The sequence below is a fragment of the Camelus dromedarius genome, chromosome 14 (assembly GCF_036321535.1).
Source record: "Camelus dromedarius isolate mCamDro1 chromosome 14, mCamDro1.pat, whole genome shotgun sequence".
Classification (NCBI taxonomy): domain Eukaryota; kingdom Metazoa; phylum Chordata; class Mammalia; order Artiodactyla; family Camelidae; genus Camelus; species Camelus dromedarius.
The window spans coordinates 59,909,084-59,924,090 of NC_087449.1; the positions used below are offsets into that span (position 1 = coordinate 59,909,084).

At 44.1% G+C, this 15,007-nt stretch overlaps 1 protein-coding gene across 1 annotated transcript in view; it reads left to right on the top strand.

The window, feature by feature from the left end:
* The window catches only part of SDHB (succinate dehydrogenase complex iron sulfur subunit B), a 29,117-nt gene extending 14,382 nt beyond the window's left edge, over positions 1 to 14,735 (top strand). Inside the window, exons 3-8 of the mRNA XM_011000907.3 lie at positions 5,003 to 5,088; positions 7,566 to 7,702; positions 8,324 to 8,440; positions 10,585 to 10,686; positions 11,987 to 12,109; positions 14,528 to 14,735. Of these exons, the coding sequence (XP_010999209.1) occupies positions 5,003 to 5,088; positions 7,566 to 7,702; positions 8,324 to 8,440; positions 10,585 to 10,686; positions 11,987 to 12,109; positions 14,528 to 14,605 (643 nt within the window). The 3' untranslated portion in view covers positions 14,606 to 14,735. The remainder of the gene's footprint in view (positions 1 to 5,002; positions 5,089 to 7,565; positions 7,703 to 8,323; positions 8,441 to 10,584; positions 10,687 to 11,986; positions 12,110 to 14,527) is intronic.
* The last annotated feature ends 272 nt before the right edge of the window (positions 14,736 to 15,007 follow it).

The following is a 15,007-nucleotide window of genomic DNA, read 5'->3' on the forward strand; positions in this document are numbered from 1 at the left end:
TATAACTTCATAAGAAATTCAATAATGTGATGAAATGGACAAATTCCTTGGAAAAGCATAACTTACCAGACTGCTATAACATGAAATAGAAAATATAAATAGTTCTATGTCTGTTATAGAAATTGAATGTGTTACCAAAAACACTTTCACACAGAAAACTCCAGGCCCAGATGGCTTCACTGGTGAATCATACCACACATTTAAGAAAAATCTAACACCAGTGTTCTTTCAGAAAATAAACAGGAATAATCATTTCCTGGTTCATTTTATGAGATCATCATAACCTGATACCAAAATCTAACAAAGACATTACAGAAGGGAAAATTACAGATTGGTATCTTTCATGAACATAGACACAAAAATCCTCAAGAAATCTTAGCTGATCTTTGAATATGTGTAAGCACATTTAACTGTCCTTTATGATTGGATTACTACATTCTGTTGATTCTTAGTATGTGGTTGGCCTTATTCCTTTAATAACTATGTAAGGTTAAAAAGCTAAAGCTCTAATCTGTTCTTAGAAACAATGATCAGTACATGTATGTAAACTAAAAAAAAATATGTGCAGTATACTGTATATATGTATTCACATGCAATATAATGCACATGTGCAGTCAAACTGTAATAACTACCTAATAAAACTGAAAAAGGAAAAAAAAAAAGAAAGAAATTTTAGCAGATCAAATCTAGCAGTCTGTAAAAAGGAATAATGCCTTAATGACCAAGCTTCAGTTTATCCCAGGAATATGAAGTTGGCTTAACATTGGAAAATCAGTCATTGTAATTCACCACATAAAAGATAAAGGAGAAAAACCATAATTGCGAATTAGGAAAAGAAGGGAACTTCCTCAACCAGATAAAAAGTACGGAAAAAACCTAACACAGCATACTTAATTGTGAATATTGAATACTTTACCCATAAGACCAGGAACAAAGCAAAGATATCCACTCTCCATTTCTATTCAGCATTCTAGTGGACAGTCTTACCAGTGAGTAAAGGCAGGTAAAAGAAATAAAAGACATGATGATTGAAAGGGAGAAAATAAAATCATCTCTAGTCACAAATTACATGATTGTTTACACAGAAAATTCCACGGAATCTACAGAACTACAAGAACACAGTAAATTTAACAGGTTGCAGGACACAAGGTCAGTGTGCAAAAATAATTTTTTTATACCAGCATCAGCTGTTCAGAATTTTACTGGAGGTTTTCACCAGGGAAATAAGGCAAGGAAAAGAAATAAAAGGAAATTGGAAAGGAAGAAGGAAACCGTTTCTCTTCACAGATGACATGACCTTATATATAGAAAATCCTAACAAGTTCACACCAAAAAGTTACTAGAATTAATAAATTAGTTCAGCAAAGTTGTAGGATACAAGGTAAGTATATAAAAATCAGTTTTATTTCTATACCAGCAATGAACAATCCTAAAATTAGAAAATGATTCTATTTACAACAACATCAAAAAGAATAAAATACTTAGGAACAAACTTGGCAAACAACATGCAAGACTGAAAATTATAAAACATTGCTGAAAGAAATTAACAAATACCTAAACAAAAGGACAGACATTTCATGTTTCTGGGTTGGAAGACTTAGTATTTTTAAGGTGGCAGTGCGCCCCCAAATTGATTTACAGACTCAACAGAATCACTCTCAAACCCTACCAGCCTTTTTTTTTTTTTTTTTCTCTTTTTTTTTTTTTCCCAGAAATTGACAAGCTGATCCTAAAATTCACATGGAAATGCAAGGGACAAAGAATAGCCAAAACAAGCTTGATATCTATGTACAAAAATGTTATTTGCAGCATTGTGTATTAACAGAGAAGGAGTTTAAGCAACCTAAGTGTTCTTCCATAGGAAAATGGCTAGTTAATTACAGTCCTTTGGTGGAGTCGTGAATGAAAAAAGCAAGATGCTATTATATATATATATATATTGCACTTTTTTTTAAGTCTGAGAAAACTGATACCAAATTCTTAATAGTGCCTACCTATTATGAAATTTATCATGAGACAGTTGAAAGGAAGGGCTTTGGCTTTTTAACTAATTATATTTGAAATTTTTATAAGATGCAGATATTAGCTTTTGTAACTTAAAAAAATGAGTAAGTAGAATTGATGTACATAATTTAAAACATGCAGGACAAGAAAAGATAGGTCATTAGAATAAAAAAAGAGTCCCAAAGTGGACTTCACTATATATAAGATGCTAGTATAGAATGGGTTAGGTGGAGGGGGAATATCACAAATCAGAGGCAAAAGAAGGTTTAGTTAGTCATTGATCTGGGATAATTGACTAGCCATTTTTGCAGTTTTGGGGGAATAATTTTAAAATGTAAAAACTAGAAGAAAATTCAAAATATTCATCAGACCTCAGGAAGAGGTGTAGTCTTTTTAGACTTAAAAAGGGATAGAATCGTAAGGGGTAAAATGGTCAGCTTTTAACAATGTAAACACTTAGATTTTATGTGTGTTTTATAAATTCTGTTAACCAGAATTGGAAGTCACATAGCCAGTTGCGGGTTGAGGGCAGGGGCAGGATCAGCAATAGGTGTAATAGATGTGTGATGCTGTGCTATATGTTTGGTCTTATCCGGGATTTCCAGCTTCCAAAACCCTTGTAATCCTAAAGAATAAACGCTGTAGGGTTATCTTTTGTTATATTTCGTTTTTGTTCTCAGTTCCTGAAATAACTTCAGATAAATAATAAAGGTGAAATGAGTATCTTTTGTTATTCATAACAAGGCCCTTTGAACCACACCTGAGTTTATATTAATGAGGTGATTCATTAAAAGCCTAGGTGACCACTGGTTGGGGGCTGGTTGCTAGGGGATCCAGCCATGCGATTAAAGGGCTGGAACTTTCAGCTCCCTCCCTGACCTCCTGGGAGAGGAGAGGGGCTAGAGGTTGAACCACTCACAGATGGCCAATGATGTGATCAACCAACCGTGTGTAATTAAAGCCTCTATAAAAATCCTTGAGGGACAGGGTGTTCAGAGCTTGGGCTGGTAGACTCCAAGAGGTGCTGGGAGAGGGGCCTGCAGAGGAGGAAATGGAAGCTCTCCTCCCCTTCCCACATACTTTCCTTCCCCTGTGCGTCTCTTCCATTTGATTGTTCCAGAGTTGTGTCTTTTTATAATAAACCAGTGAACTATTTGAATTGTGAGCCACCGTAGCAAACCGAAGGAGGGGGTCATGAGAACCTCCGATAGATGGTGTCAGAACTGAGTTACATTGTGGGACACCCACTTGGTGTTGCAGAATTGCTTAGTGTGGGAAAAAGACCCACACATTTGATGACCAGAGGTCAAATACTGGGATGAGTAGTAGTGGAGTAGTGAAAAACAGAAGAGGTTTTCCTTTACAAGATGATAGGCTCAAATCTTTAATTTGGAGGAGGGGGAACCCAAGATTTCAGTAAACAAAGAGGCAAAGAACGTGGACAGGCTGAATTTATAGAATTAGGCCACTTAGAATAAACACTCTTTGCAGGCAGGAATTTTCATCTGTTTTGTCCTCTGGTGTATCTTTAGCACCTATAACAGAACCTGGTACAGAGCAGGCTTTTAATAAATAATTGGTGAAGATAGTTGAATTAATTTATGACAATTATTTGACCACTGTAGTATTCAAAGATCCCAAATTAAAATGCTGACAATAATAACATTTCTCCATTCTCAGAATAGCAGAGGTTTTTAAAGGTTACAATTCCCAGTGCTAGCAGAGATACAGTGAAAAGGGTGTGGCATGTTGATAGAAATGTGTACAGATAATGCAGATGTGTTAACTAACCTTAATATGGTAATCATTTCACTATATATATGTATCAGATTATCCCATTGTGCACCTTAAATTTATACAATATTATTTGTCAAAAATGATCTCAAAGCTGAGGGAAAAAGGAAATGGGGGGCATGCTTTTTAAAATCTAGAAAAATGCTAAGAGGAGTAGAGGGATGGCAACCAGGAAATAAATTTGCTAAGCACTTATCTGGGCCAGGTTCTATGAAAATCACATGTTTTTATTTAAACTTCATAATAATCCTGTGATATAAATGTTAATTCCATTTTAGAGATAAAGGCCTTCAAAGAGAAGGCCTTTCCATAGAATCATGGTCTCTGCGTGATGATAGTCACAGTTACACTGAATGTATATGAGCTAAAAAAAAAAAGGACACAAACGAACTTATCTACAAAACAGAAACAGACTCACAGACATAGAGAACAGACTTACGGTTACCAGAGATTAAAGGTGGTGGGAAGGGATAAATTGGGAATTCAAGAATTGCACCTCTTGGGGAGTGATGGAAATGTTAGCTATCTTGATTGTGGTGGTGGTTTCATTGGTGTATACATCTATCAAAATTCATCAGAGTGTACGTCTAAAGTATGTGTGGTTTACTGTACAGGAACCATACCACAATAAAGGGGTTTAAAAATGAAAATAAAAAAATAATAAATAAATAAACTGAATGTATGTGGCAGACTCTCCTCTGAGTGTTTCATTTTCCTGAGTGTAAATTCACCTGCAACAGTCCTATGAGACATAGGCGTTGCTCTCTGTGCTTTATAGATGGGAAGCTATTAACTAACCATCTAAAGCTACTTACTGGCTGCATCCAAAAAACAAAACTAAAATTTGGAATAAATTATTTGGGAAAACTTTTCAGGGAGCTTTAGAAGGAAAAACAAAAACTGCCAGTATGTGGAAATTGTTTCCTAACCTAAATACTTATCTACTTCTTCAGCTTTCCATTTCCTAGAGATGTGGGTGCAGTGTGGTCATCAGAACAGAACTCTGCAGTACTTAAAATGTGTAAGAATGTACAAAAATAAAATTATCAAAAAAAATTTCTGAATGTGACCTGAGAAAGCCAATATACACAGGTGTCTCAGAGCATATTATGATAAAAGTGTAGGGAGATTCAGCTTAACATACATACAACTGGGTCAGTCTGTTTGTTTTTTACTTCTGTGGATTTTTTTCTTTTTTGGTCAGCTGTGGCCCTATGGTATTGGATGCTTTAATCAAGATTAAGAATGAAATTGATTCTACCTTGACCTTCCGAAGATCGTGCAGAGAAGGTAAGCGTTTCCTTCCCCGTTAGGCTCGGACACTTTTGCTCTGGTTCCCGAAGGAGGCCTGGGCTGGCCAGAACTGAGGGGGGTACCTGGAGGGCAGCTGCAGCGCTCTGCCAGGTGACCTTGCCACCAGTCATAGTTTCTTTTCTTGGACAGAAGTGTCGGAAATTTGAACTGTGTTACGAGTTCTGGTTTCTGAGTTTGCTTCCCTTCGGGAGTTTTCACTTGCATATTCACTGCATCTGGCGGTCCCTGTGAGCCACTGTACCCTTAAAGGACCAGCACGGATATGCTGGCTGACCACCACGGAGCTCATTATTAGAGGGGCAGTGGGGGATTTCCAGCTGGTGCTTGTCACACTTGACTCTTGTCCAACAGTGGGACGTGTGTTCCCCTCCAGCTCCCAGCATTACATGTGCACAGAGCGGGTGGTCAGTGGGTATGTTCTGGGTGGGAACAGCAGTCCCTGCAGTGTGCTGCTGATGCCACAGGGGCTGATTCCAGGCAGTGTGCAGACCAGCATTTTTTACTAATAGCTATGTATTTATTTTATGTACTAGAAAAATATAGTTACTAATGATAGTGTAACTGATAAAAATGATTTTTAAAATACGAATTTAAGTTAAAATGAGTTGATTTAAAGAAAATTCCTAATCATTCAAATGGTACTCAGGTGTGGGGAAAGTCACACAGGGTGCTATGAAGGCTGACTGATCTGACGGCTGTGGAGCACAGACTATGTGCAGGCTCCATCCATGGACTTTATAGAGTGAGATGGACAGGTGCTATGGTTATTTACACTCAGTGTACACATGAAGGAACTGAGGCCCAGGGAGACTTCCAGAAAGACACATAGATAGATGGTGAGCCAGGAGTCAGCCAGAGTTGTCAGATTCCAGAATTGCACTCCCAGGCAGTATACTCCACTGGCCAGGCTTGGAAAACCTGGGATAAAACCAAAACAGGGCAGCTGGGGCCAAGACCAATGGCTGTAATCGAACTTTCTCCCTCAAATAACCTTCCATAAAAAAAAAGTCATTACAGCTATTGGCCCGTTGCTTTTTATCTTTGTTCTGCTGTGCATTTCAAGCATTTAAAGTCCTACTTCTAAGACATCTGTTTTGATTCAGCTAATCTTACAGGATTGGACTTCATGTAGCAAATGCTGACAGATAATGAGAGTGTGGCTGGATCCTGCTATTCAAGGAACATTCTGCTGTAGTTAAATACCAACCTTCCCCACATAAGTCCTGGCAACACAGGAAATAAAGATGCTTTTCAGTAACTTTTCCCCGTAAAACTCTTTCATAGCCAAGAACATAAGGTGTGGCGCATGTGAACTAAAAAGAATGAGGCAGAATGATATTAATTGCAACTACTTTTGTTTCCATTGTTTGTGAAGAGAAATTTCCAAGGAAGCCTTTTTAAGAGAGGTTTCATTGAATTTGTTTTTCTTTTTCTTTCTTTCTTTTTTTTTTTTTTTTTTTTTTTTTTTGTATACCATTTCTTATGAAAGAGTACTGCTCTAGTCGGATGCCAGGCATACGTAAATATATTGATAATACTCAATCTCTTGGGGAACTGTAGGAGTATTTGCATAAGACAGATCTGTATCATCTCTTTATTAATAGGAGAGGAGAGAACATAGTCCTATGGAAGTGACAGCTCTGTAAGTTTCACAGGTAGTCACATTCCTCTGGGCTGCTGTCTTCAAAGAACAGCTTCAGAGAAGTGGTAGCAGGGCTTTAGGTAGCAGAGTCATTTTTAACACTGAAAAACCTAGGAAATTCCATACACAGGAAATGAGTCCGGGCTAAGAAAATTCTCATTTCTGGGTCTTTGGTCAGCACCTTATTTTTGCTTGCTGTGGTTTGCTTTGGTTTGGTTTCACATGAGTTCATTCTTCTTAAAAAGTCAGTGCTACGGCAGCTCATGTGGGTTTCACATCCCCAGTGCAGCCACTGCACTGCTCTGGGGAGACGGGAGAATGAGAGCTGTCTCTGGATAATCTGCATACAGCCCTCAACTTTAAGATGATCGAGACTGTTGATTTGCTTTGGGGTGTTGTATCTGTTAAAAGCTTGAGTTCAAATTACAGTGGCTTCAAAAAAAAAACAAACCAAAGGCTGATTTATCTCTCAAAACACATGAAGCAAGGAGCTAGGGTGGTGGGGGCACTCCACGATGCCAGCAGCGCCCCCAGGCTCCTTCTGTGCTCCAGGACCACCCTTAGCAGGCAGCTTCCAACCGCAGGGTTGCCTCGTGGTTTCACAGGATGGTTTTTGTAACTACAGTTGTTAAGTCTACATTCTGGGCAGCAGGAAGAAGGAAAAGGAAAAAAAAGCAGCAGGCACCTCTGCACAGGTATGTCCCACATCAGCGCTGCCCCTGATGGTAGGGCAATGACAATGCAGGGGGAAGAATTTGAGGCTGGACTGACTGCACTTGGGGAGGGCGGCGTTGACTGTGTTTTCTCGCAGGTATCTGCGGCTCTTGTGCGATGAACATCAACGGAGGCAACACTCTAGCTTGCACCCGAAGAATTGACACCAACCTCAACAAAGTTTCAAAAATCTACCCTCTCCCACATATGTATGTGATAAAGGATCTTGTGCCTGTGAGTTTCTGCCCGTTTGCCTCTCTCTCTCCACTCCCCCCCAACTTTTTTTTTTTTTTGAGAAGGAGGGCAGAGGTACATGTGTTATGCTATAGATCTTTAGGGCAAGCCTTTTCCCTGCCTGACTTTAGTTAAGGAATTTGAATGGCAGAAGATAAGTGGCCTAGAAGATCCTCCAGCAGCTCGTCTCATGAGGATTGTTTGGGAATAACAGGGCACAGAAGTTTTTTGAACTTGAAACATTTTCAGAAATGAAAAATCTGGCCATAACTACAAAGAATTCATGTGGAAAATGCCAACTGGGAGAGCAGCCGTTGTTACATGTTTTAATTTATACCTCATCTGTTTGACCACCTTCCATTTTTCTGACTGAATGTTTTAAAGGACAGTGGCGAGACAGGACTGTGGGATTGGAAAGTTTCCCAAGTGGGCAAAGAGGAGATTTCCTAATCATGCTTACATTGTGACCGTTTCTCCTTTGGTGACCTTTGCAAGTATCAATGCCAAAGGAAGAGAGTGTCACAGGGCAGAAAAGTAGGCAGTGTCCAAGAAATGGGGTAAATAGGAAAGCTAAGGGGTGGTGGTGGAATCTGACGCATTTCTTCTTCCTCTTTATCTCAGGATTTGAGCAACTTCTACGCTCAGTACAAATCCATTGAGCCTTACCTAAAGAAGAAGGACGAGTCCCAGGAAGGCAAGCAGCAGTACCTGCAGTCCATAGAAGATCGGGAGAAACTGGTCATTAGTCCCAATTTATTTTCTTGATTTGAGGAATTTTGTTGCAAAGATGTTTGCTGGGAAGTGTGACTTGAGGGCTGAGGGAGGGGCGGTGGCAGCGTGAGATGATACAGACCATTTAGTGTCTTCTGGAAGGGAACTTCAAAACTGTCTGTCCAGGGTTGGATATCCATCCTCTTGGGGCCGGGTGGGTAATGCGAACCCATGCAGGGACCAGTGATCTACTGATTGTTGTGTGAGGCTGTGAACAGGCCTTCTCACTCTTAGACTTGCTCCTTCTTTGTACAGCCTGTAAAGTCACTGAAAGCGAAGGACTTACCGAGTTTTTAGTCTCTTGCACACTCCTCTAAGAAGTCTCTGATTTGCACACTCACTCCCAGCATACTCAGTGTCCTTTGGAGAGGAAGAGTTGGGAAGGGGACCATAGGTCCCAACAACGTGCCTGCACAAGGCCAAGGAACATGTGCTATCTCAGGGTCACCACTTCACTCATTTACATGACAACCCTTTAGCAGAACGAGCACACCTCAAGGGCAGGGGCTGGGTCTTACCCCTTTCTGGATTCCAGGATCCTGGTATGTGCTTTTTATCAGTAAATATTAGTTGTGTGAATGAACAAATGGATTCTCCCCTTTAGGTCTTGGGGAATACTTAACCCCTCTCCTTTTCCCCATAAAACATTAGGAAAGGAAAGTGCTGGTAAGAATGCCAAGCTCTGTCATCATGGAGATGACGAGGGCCGATGCAGTGATGTTGTAAGTCAGAGTAAGCAGCTGACTTCTCTTTCAAGAGTTTCTTGTTCTCAGGATGTAGCTCTGCCCCCAGTTTCCAACTCGCAGGGAGCCTGACGCATCCCAGGGTCCAGGTTGGAACTGGCCTCTCTGGCCCAGCGGGCTGTCTCGCGTTCCTCGGGTCGGCAGGCTTGTAGCTAGTAAACGCCTCCTCCGTGTGGTGGTACTAGGGAGAGGAGGTTCCCCTGAGCGTGTGCTCTAGTCAGAATTTACTCATTTAAATTCCAAACTGTGCTTATTCGGCCTTTTTCTCTTCTGTAAATTAATATGCTGAACCTAGCTTTTTCCCCATGATTTTAAATAAGCCATTATGCTCATAATGGATAATTGGAAAATACAGAGAACTAACTTTTAAATAATTTATAATTTTACCACCCAAAGATAAATCTCTGTCGACAACTACCTTTTTATAAGTGGACTAAAGAATATGACGGTCATTAAAGCTCTTAATCGTGTGACCTTATGCTTTCTAGACCAGTGGGGCCAGTTTACACTCCCACCAGCTTCCTGAACAGAACATAGGTTTTGTTGAAGACTTGTGGTTACAGTCGTAACCATCGACTGTCATCTGTTTTCAGCTGTCATTTCAGATGTCAGTGTGCCTTTCTGTTTTACCACTTTGAATCAGCTTCTGTTGTTCCCCAAATCAGAAAGTCCAGTTTATTAGAACTGGTTGGGCAGATTGAGTCAGTGTGGCAGTGTTAGGGTAGGGATTCCAGAGTCAGGCTGCCTGGGGGCCCATCCCAGCTCTGGCATTTGCAGCTGTGGGACCCTCAGCAAATGACCTACCCTCTCTGGACCTCGTGCCTTACCTGTAAATGGGAATCCGATAGCACTCACCCCAGGATTATTGTGACAATCAAATGAAGTAAAGTCAGTAAAGCACAAGGTGCTCAGTGTGGGTTGGCTGTTTAGGACGATGTTGGTGTTCCCACTGAAAACCTGAAGTGAGGTCTCTGTTGAGCCAGGGCAGAGAGGCTGGTGTAGACTCCACATGCCTCGCACCCAGGGCCTTTTTAATTTCTGTTAGATTGCATTGGGGGTGGTAAGGTTTTTTCATGTTTTCTTTAATTTTTTTTTTAAATAAATGGGGTAATTTATTAAAGAATAAGTACACTCAACTTAGACTTAAGAACTCTGGGCTGTAATTCAGCAAATTTCTAAATTTCAATTCCAAGATCTTTTTTATGAGTCGGATAAATCTCTGCAAACCACTCCTAGGATTTTGCCAAGAACGCTCACGGGCAAGTGGGCGCTTTGTTCACGCACTGACCCCAGACCTCACATTTAATCCGCTAAGGACACAGCCATGCCTCGGTCGCGGCCCCTGACTGCCCTGTCCTCCCCGCGCAGGACGGGCTGTACGAGTGCATCCTGTGCGCCTGCTGCAGCACCAGCTGCCCCAGCTACTGGTGGAACGGCGACAAGTACCTGGGACCCGCGGTGCTCATGCAGGTGAGGTGCTCCTGCCTGACTTTAAGAGAAACTGAAACTCAAGCATCCAGAAATCCAAAAGGACAGTGTATTGTTGGAAACCAGGTGTTTGAGGCGCAGCGGCTTCCTTCCTTGGCATTCGTTAGAGAGAAGTTACATGGCCTTTTAGTCAGTCTGGGGCTTCCTCTGCAAAATGCCTTCACGTCAGTGAGGGGAGGGTCGTGCCCGGGGTGGTGGCTGCGGGGTGGCAGCCGTGTCTTGCAGATGTTTACAGCGTTCTCCTGTGCAGCTGGCTCTTCCCTGCCCACTTGCCTGCTTTCACCAGACTGCATCTGCCAGAAGGCTCCCCATCTCCTTCCATTTTTAATGTGCAAGCAGGAGAGAAAGACATTTTGTTGAGGGGCAATTACCCGGGTGTCAGGTTGGCAGTAGTTTCCAGGCCGGTGAAAGCCTGGAACGCCGGGTTCAGGGCTTGCGTGGGGAGAGAGTGGTACCACATTTCCTTGCCGTCCACTCTGGGTGCAGCTCACTGCAGGGCCCCGTCTGCCTTCTCGCGAAGCTTACACTTTTTACATTTATAGTCAGTGCTTTTCACACTCTTAAGCAACTCAAAAATAACTTCTTGTTTCTCATTGTCCCACAAAAAGAGAAGTTCTGTGGTTGTGTGACAGTTAGCAGTACTGATTCCTGGCCAAATTAAAGACCGAACAATGAGGTGCACCCACAGCTGGCGCTTGTCCCAATGATCTGAGTCGCTGGGAAATGTGAAGGTCCTCTCAGGAACACGGCCAGGGCAGGCCCAGTGATCAGAAGCTTAATCAGTGTTCAGCTGGCTGGGCTCAGGCTTCTGGGATGGATATGCTAATTAAAAGAATATATATATATATAAGTAGAACAAATATTATCTCTTCAGAAGTCTGTTGAGTCATCAGTTTACTCAGAGACAATGGGTAGTGCTGTGAAGACAGATAAAGAGAGTCGTGTGACACAGGCCCTGCCTTCGCTCGTTCATAATCTGGGAGGAAGCTGATGAGCAACATGAAATCATTTGAAGACGATGCCTAGTTGTATATAATTAAGCACCAGGGTCCAGATGCGTGTGGTTCAAAGGTTTGTGGGGATCATTAATCAAGATGATTAAAAGGTGTTACAGAAGAGTTAGGAGACTTTCTTTGAAAAATGGCAAGAGCTAGAGTGTGGGGACAAGGCATCTAAGCTGAGAGTCCCCTTTCCTCTGCACGCCTAGAGCTTTGAGCTGAACCAGAGGGCTGCTCTGGCCACTTAGGGTAACAGCTCAGCTAACCAGTCCCTGGCTTCCCAGGCCTATCGCTGGATGATCGACTCCCGGGACGACTTCACAGAGGAGCGCCTGGCCAAGCTGCAGGACCCGTTCTCTCTGTACCGCTGCCACACCATCATGAACTGCACGAAGACCTGTCCCAAGGTGCGTGGGGCCGTGGCCCTCGGCTCTGCTGCGGAGCTGGCGTGTGCTGGTGGGGAGCAGACTGCACGCGTCGTGTCGGCGTGAGCCGCAGGCTGTCGGCACTTTGTTGCACGGAGCAGACTCTCCAGGCCCCTTGAGAACGATTTTTAAGTCAGGTTCACGGGGGCTTGGTGGAAGTCAGGGATGCCACGGGGGCCCGTGAACAGGAGCCTGTGTTCAGCCCGACTGGGTAGGAGCCACAGGAGGAGAGCCGTCAGCACACAGGCAGCTGCAGGGGCCAGGTTCCCTCTCCCTGCCCCAAGGTCTGTCGTGACATCACTGCCGGTCTGCTCTGCTCCCTGGCAGCGGGCCTGCGCTTTCTCTCTTCTCTGTCTTTTCTCAGCCTCAGAGCTCCTGCTTACTTAGCCTCCACTCCCTCTTCTGTTCATACTTCCTGCTTCCGGGGCCCACCCTGACCTGTGGTTTCAGCGTGTGCCCGTCTTCCCTCAGTCTTTCTGGGCTCACGTTCCTCAGAGGGCATCTCAGTGGCCCAGCTCAGCTTTCCCCGGCAGCCCCGCATCAGAGCTGGCTGGCCAGCTGTGGTCGGGCACCAGCCCTGGTCCAGTCAGGGCAGGGAGCAGCCAGGGCTGCCCTTTGAGCAGAGACTGTGGGCAGAGCAATTCCATTTTAAAGGTGCAATGAGCAGACAGCAAGATGGAAAGCTCTAGGACAACCAGATCGCAGTTAAAAAAAAAAAAGGCAGCATATCTTAACTAACATGAAACCCAGAAAGGGTAATTCCGCTGTGTTTCAAGGGGCCCCACCCTCCGCCTCTGTGCTTCTCACGTGGGTTCTCACGTGGGAGATCGGCTGTGAGGCCTGGTGGGGTCCCGACCAGCGGGAGAGCAAGGTTCTGGTGTCCCGCTGCCTACGTTTCCACCGAGGGTCTGCCCAGCGAGCTGTGTGACTTCTGAGGCAAGTCATGCCACTAAAGTGCTTAAAACAGTGCCTGGCACATGGTGAGCACTCCATAAACGGGACCTTCTGTTACTTCAAAAAACAAGTGGGTGCTTGGCCCCTTGTAGCTGGTTGGTCAGAAGACAGCATCTCCAAGGCTGGGGCCTGGCTTCTGTACTTCTTCCAAAGCTCCGCAGAGGATCCTGAGGGGCGTGCCTGGGCATGAACCTTTACATCGCAGAGGGCAGCAGACGGACGGAGGCTCTGTGGGACTGTCTCCGTGTCCCGCCCTCCCCTTCAGTAAAGCGGGGTGGACGCTGGGGCTGTGAGGCCAGACCAGACACAGGCCCAGATTGTTTGAGCTAGAAGGGATCTTGAAAATCATCAGGTGCAACCCTTTTACAGCTGGCAAAGCTGAGCCCAGGAGCAGGGGTGGAGAGGGGAGCAGCTTGCCAAGGTCACTGTCAGGTTGTGGGCAGGGCAGGGCTAGACGCAGGCCACCTGCCTCCAAGGCCAGTGCCTGCCTTCCTGCACTGGGACTGGGTGTCATCTTGTTACCGACGGCCTAAGTCTAATACCCTTTCGATGAACAGGTGGGGCAGGGGTAGTCATGGTTCAGTGTTCAGAGGGTACGCTGTGCAGGGTCTTCCCCCCGCCCGGCAGCAGTGCTGTTACCAGACTCCTGTGTGCCCTCCCAGAGATACCTGATGCTACGCGCAAGTGTTGCCTGTGTCGTTTGTCACGGTCATCTTCCTTTTTCACTTAATGTCTCAGAGATGATTCCCTGTCAGTCTTCTGAAGTGTCTTCTCTGTCCCTTTTCTCTCTCTCCAAAGATCTTTTTCTTTTTCTTTCTTTCTACACACTTTATTTTCAGAGTTAGAGTTGTCCTAAAATAAGGGGACCTTGCATTGACCCGAGATGAGTGTCTAATTTTACCAAATACTTGGTTATCTCCCTTCCTACTTCTACGAGGCTGGCGTTCACTGGGTTTAATTACTGTGTGTCCTGCAGAACAGATGTTTTGGCTGCAGGGTCACACTGTAGCTAAGGCCAGTGTTTTCGGCCAGTTGACTCATACTGGTGCTTCTGAAGGGTTGACAGAGGGTCATTTCTGACACGTGCCTTTGAGAGCTTGTGGGTGCTGATTTAATCATAATGATGTGACTGATGTGGGACCTTAAGAGACGTCTGGCTGGTTGTGACACGCAGTCATAGAAGAGATGGCTCTTCCCCGGCTTGTTTACCTGCTACAGTAGCCTCACCAGCAGAAATCCAATGAGACAGGGCTCTTGACAGAGAGAGCTGGCCGCTTTTCAGATATCTAAAAGCGGAAACAGAGGAGAGCTCTTAGGCCAGGTCTCCGGTATTAAAGGACTTGATCTGCAGTCACCGTGCCCTGAGCCTGCTTCCCCCAAGGTCGTGGGACGCTTCCATTCGGTTTCACTTACCGTTTGGTATTGATTCTCTTCTCTTTTTTCAAGGGGCTGAATCCAGGGAAAGCTATTGCTGAAATCAAGAAAATGATGGCCACCTATAAGGAGAAGAAAGCCTCAGCTTAACTGTTCCCATGCCAGACAAGACTGTAACCAGCTCAGCTGAACATAATTTATATCTAATTTGAGTTCCATCACCAGTCTTGATTGTCCACAAATACAGCATGTATAATAAACATTTTAAGAAATAAATAAATGTTATTCTACTTTGTTAACAACAACAACAACAAAGCAAGCCTGTTCCTTGTACTTGCTGCAGAGGGATGTGAAGTTTCCAGAAGGAGGAGTCCTTGTCCTTGAGGAGGGGGCCGGGGCTTTACAGTGGGTGCAGGCAAAGTTGGTGTCACACAGGACCTGGGGCTTGTCCCCAGCTTTGCCATTCAGCGCTGGACAACCTCGGGCAGATCCCTTCTCTTTGCTGCTCCGTTTGCCCGTCTGTGCAGTGGTGCCGTAGCTGTGCCAGCCTCA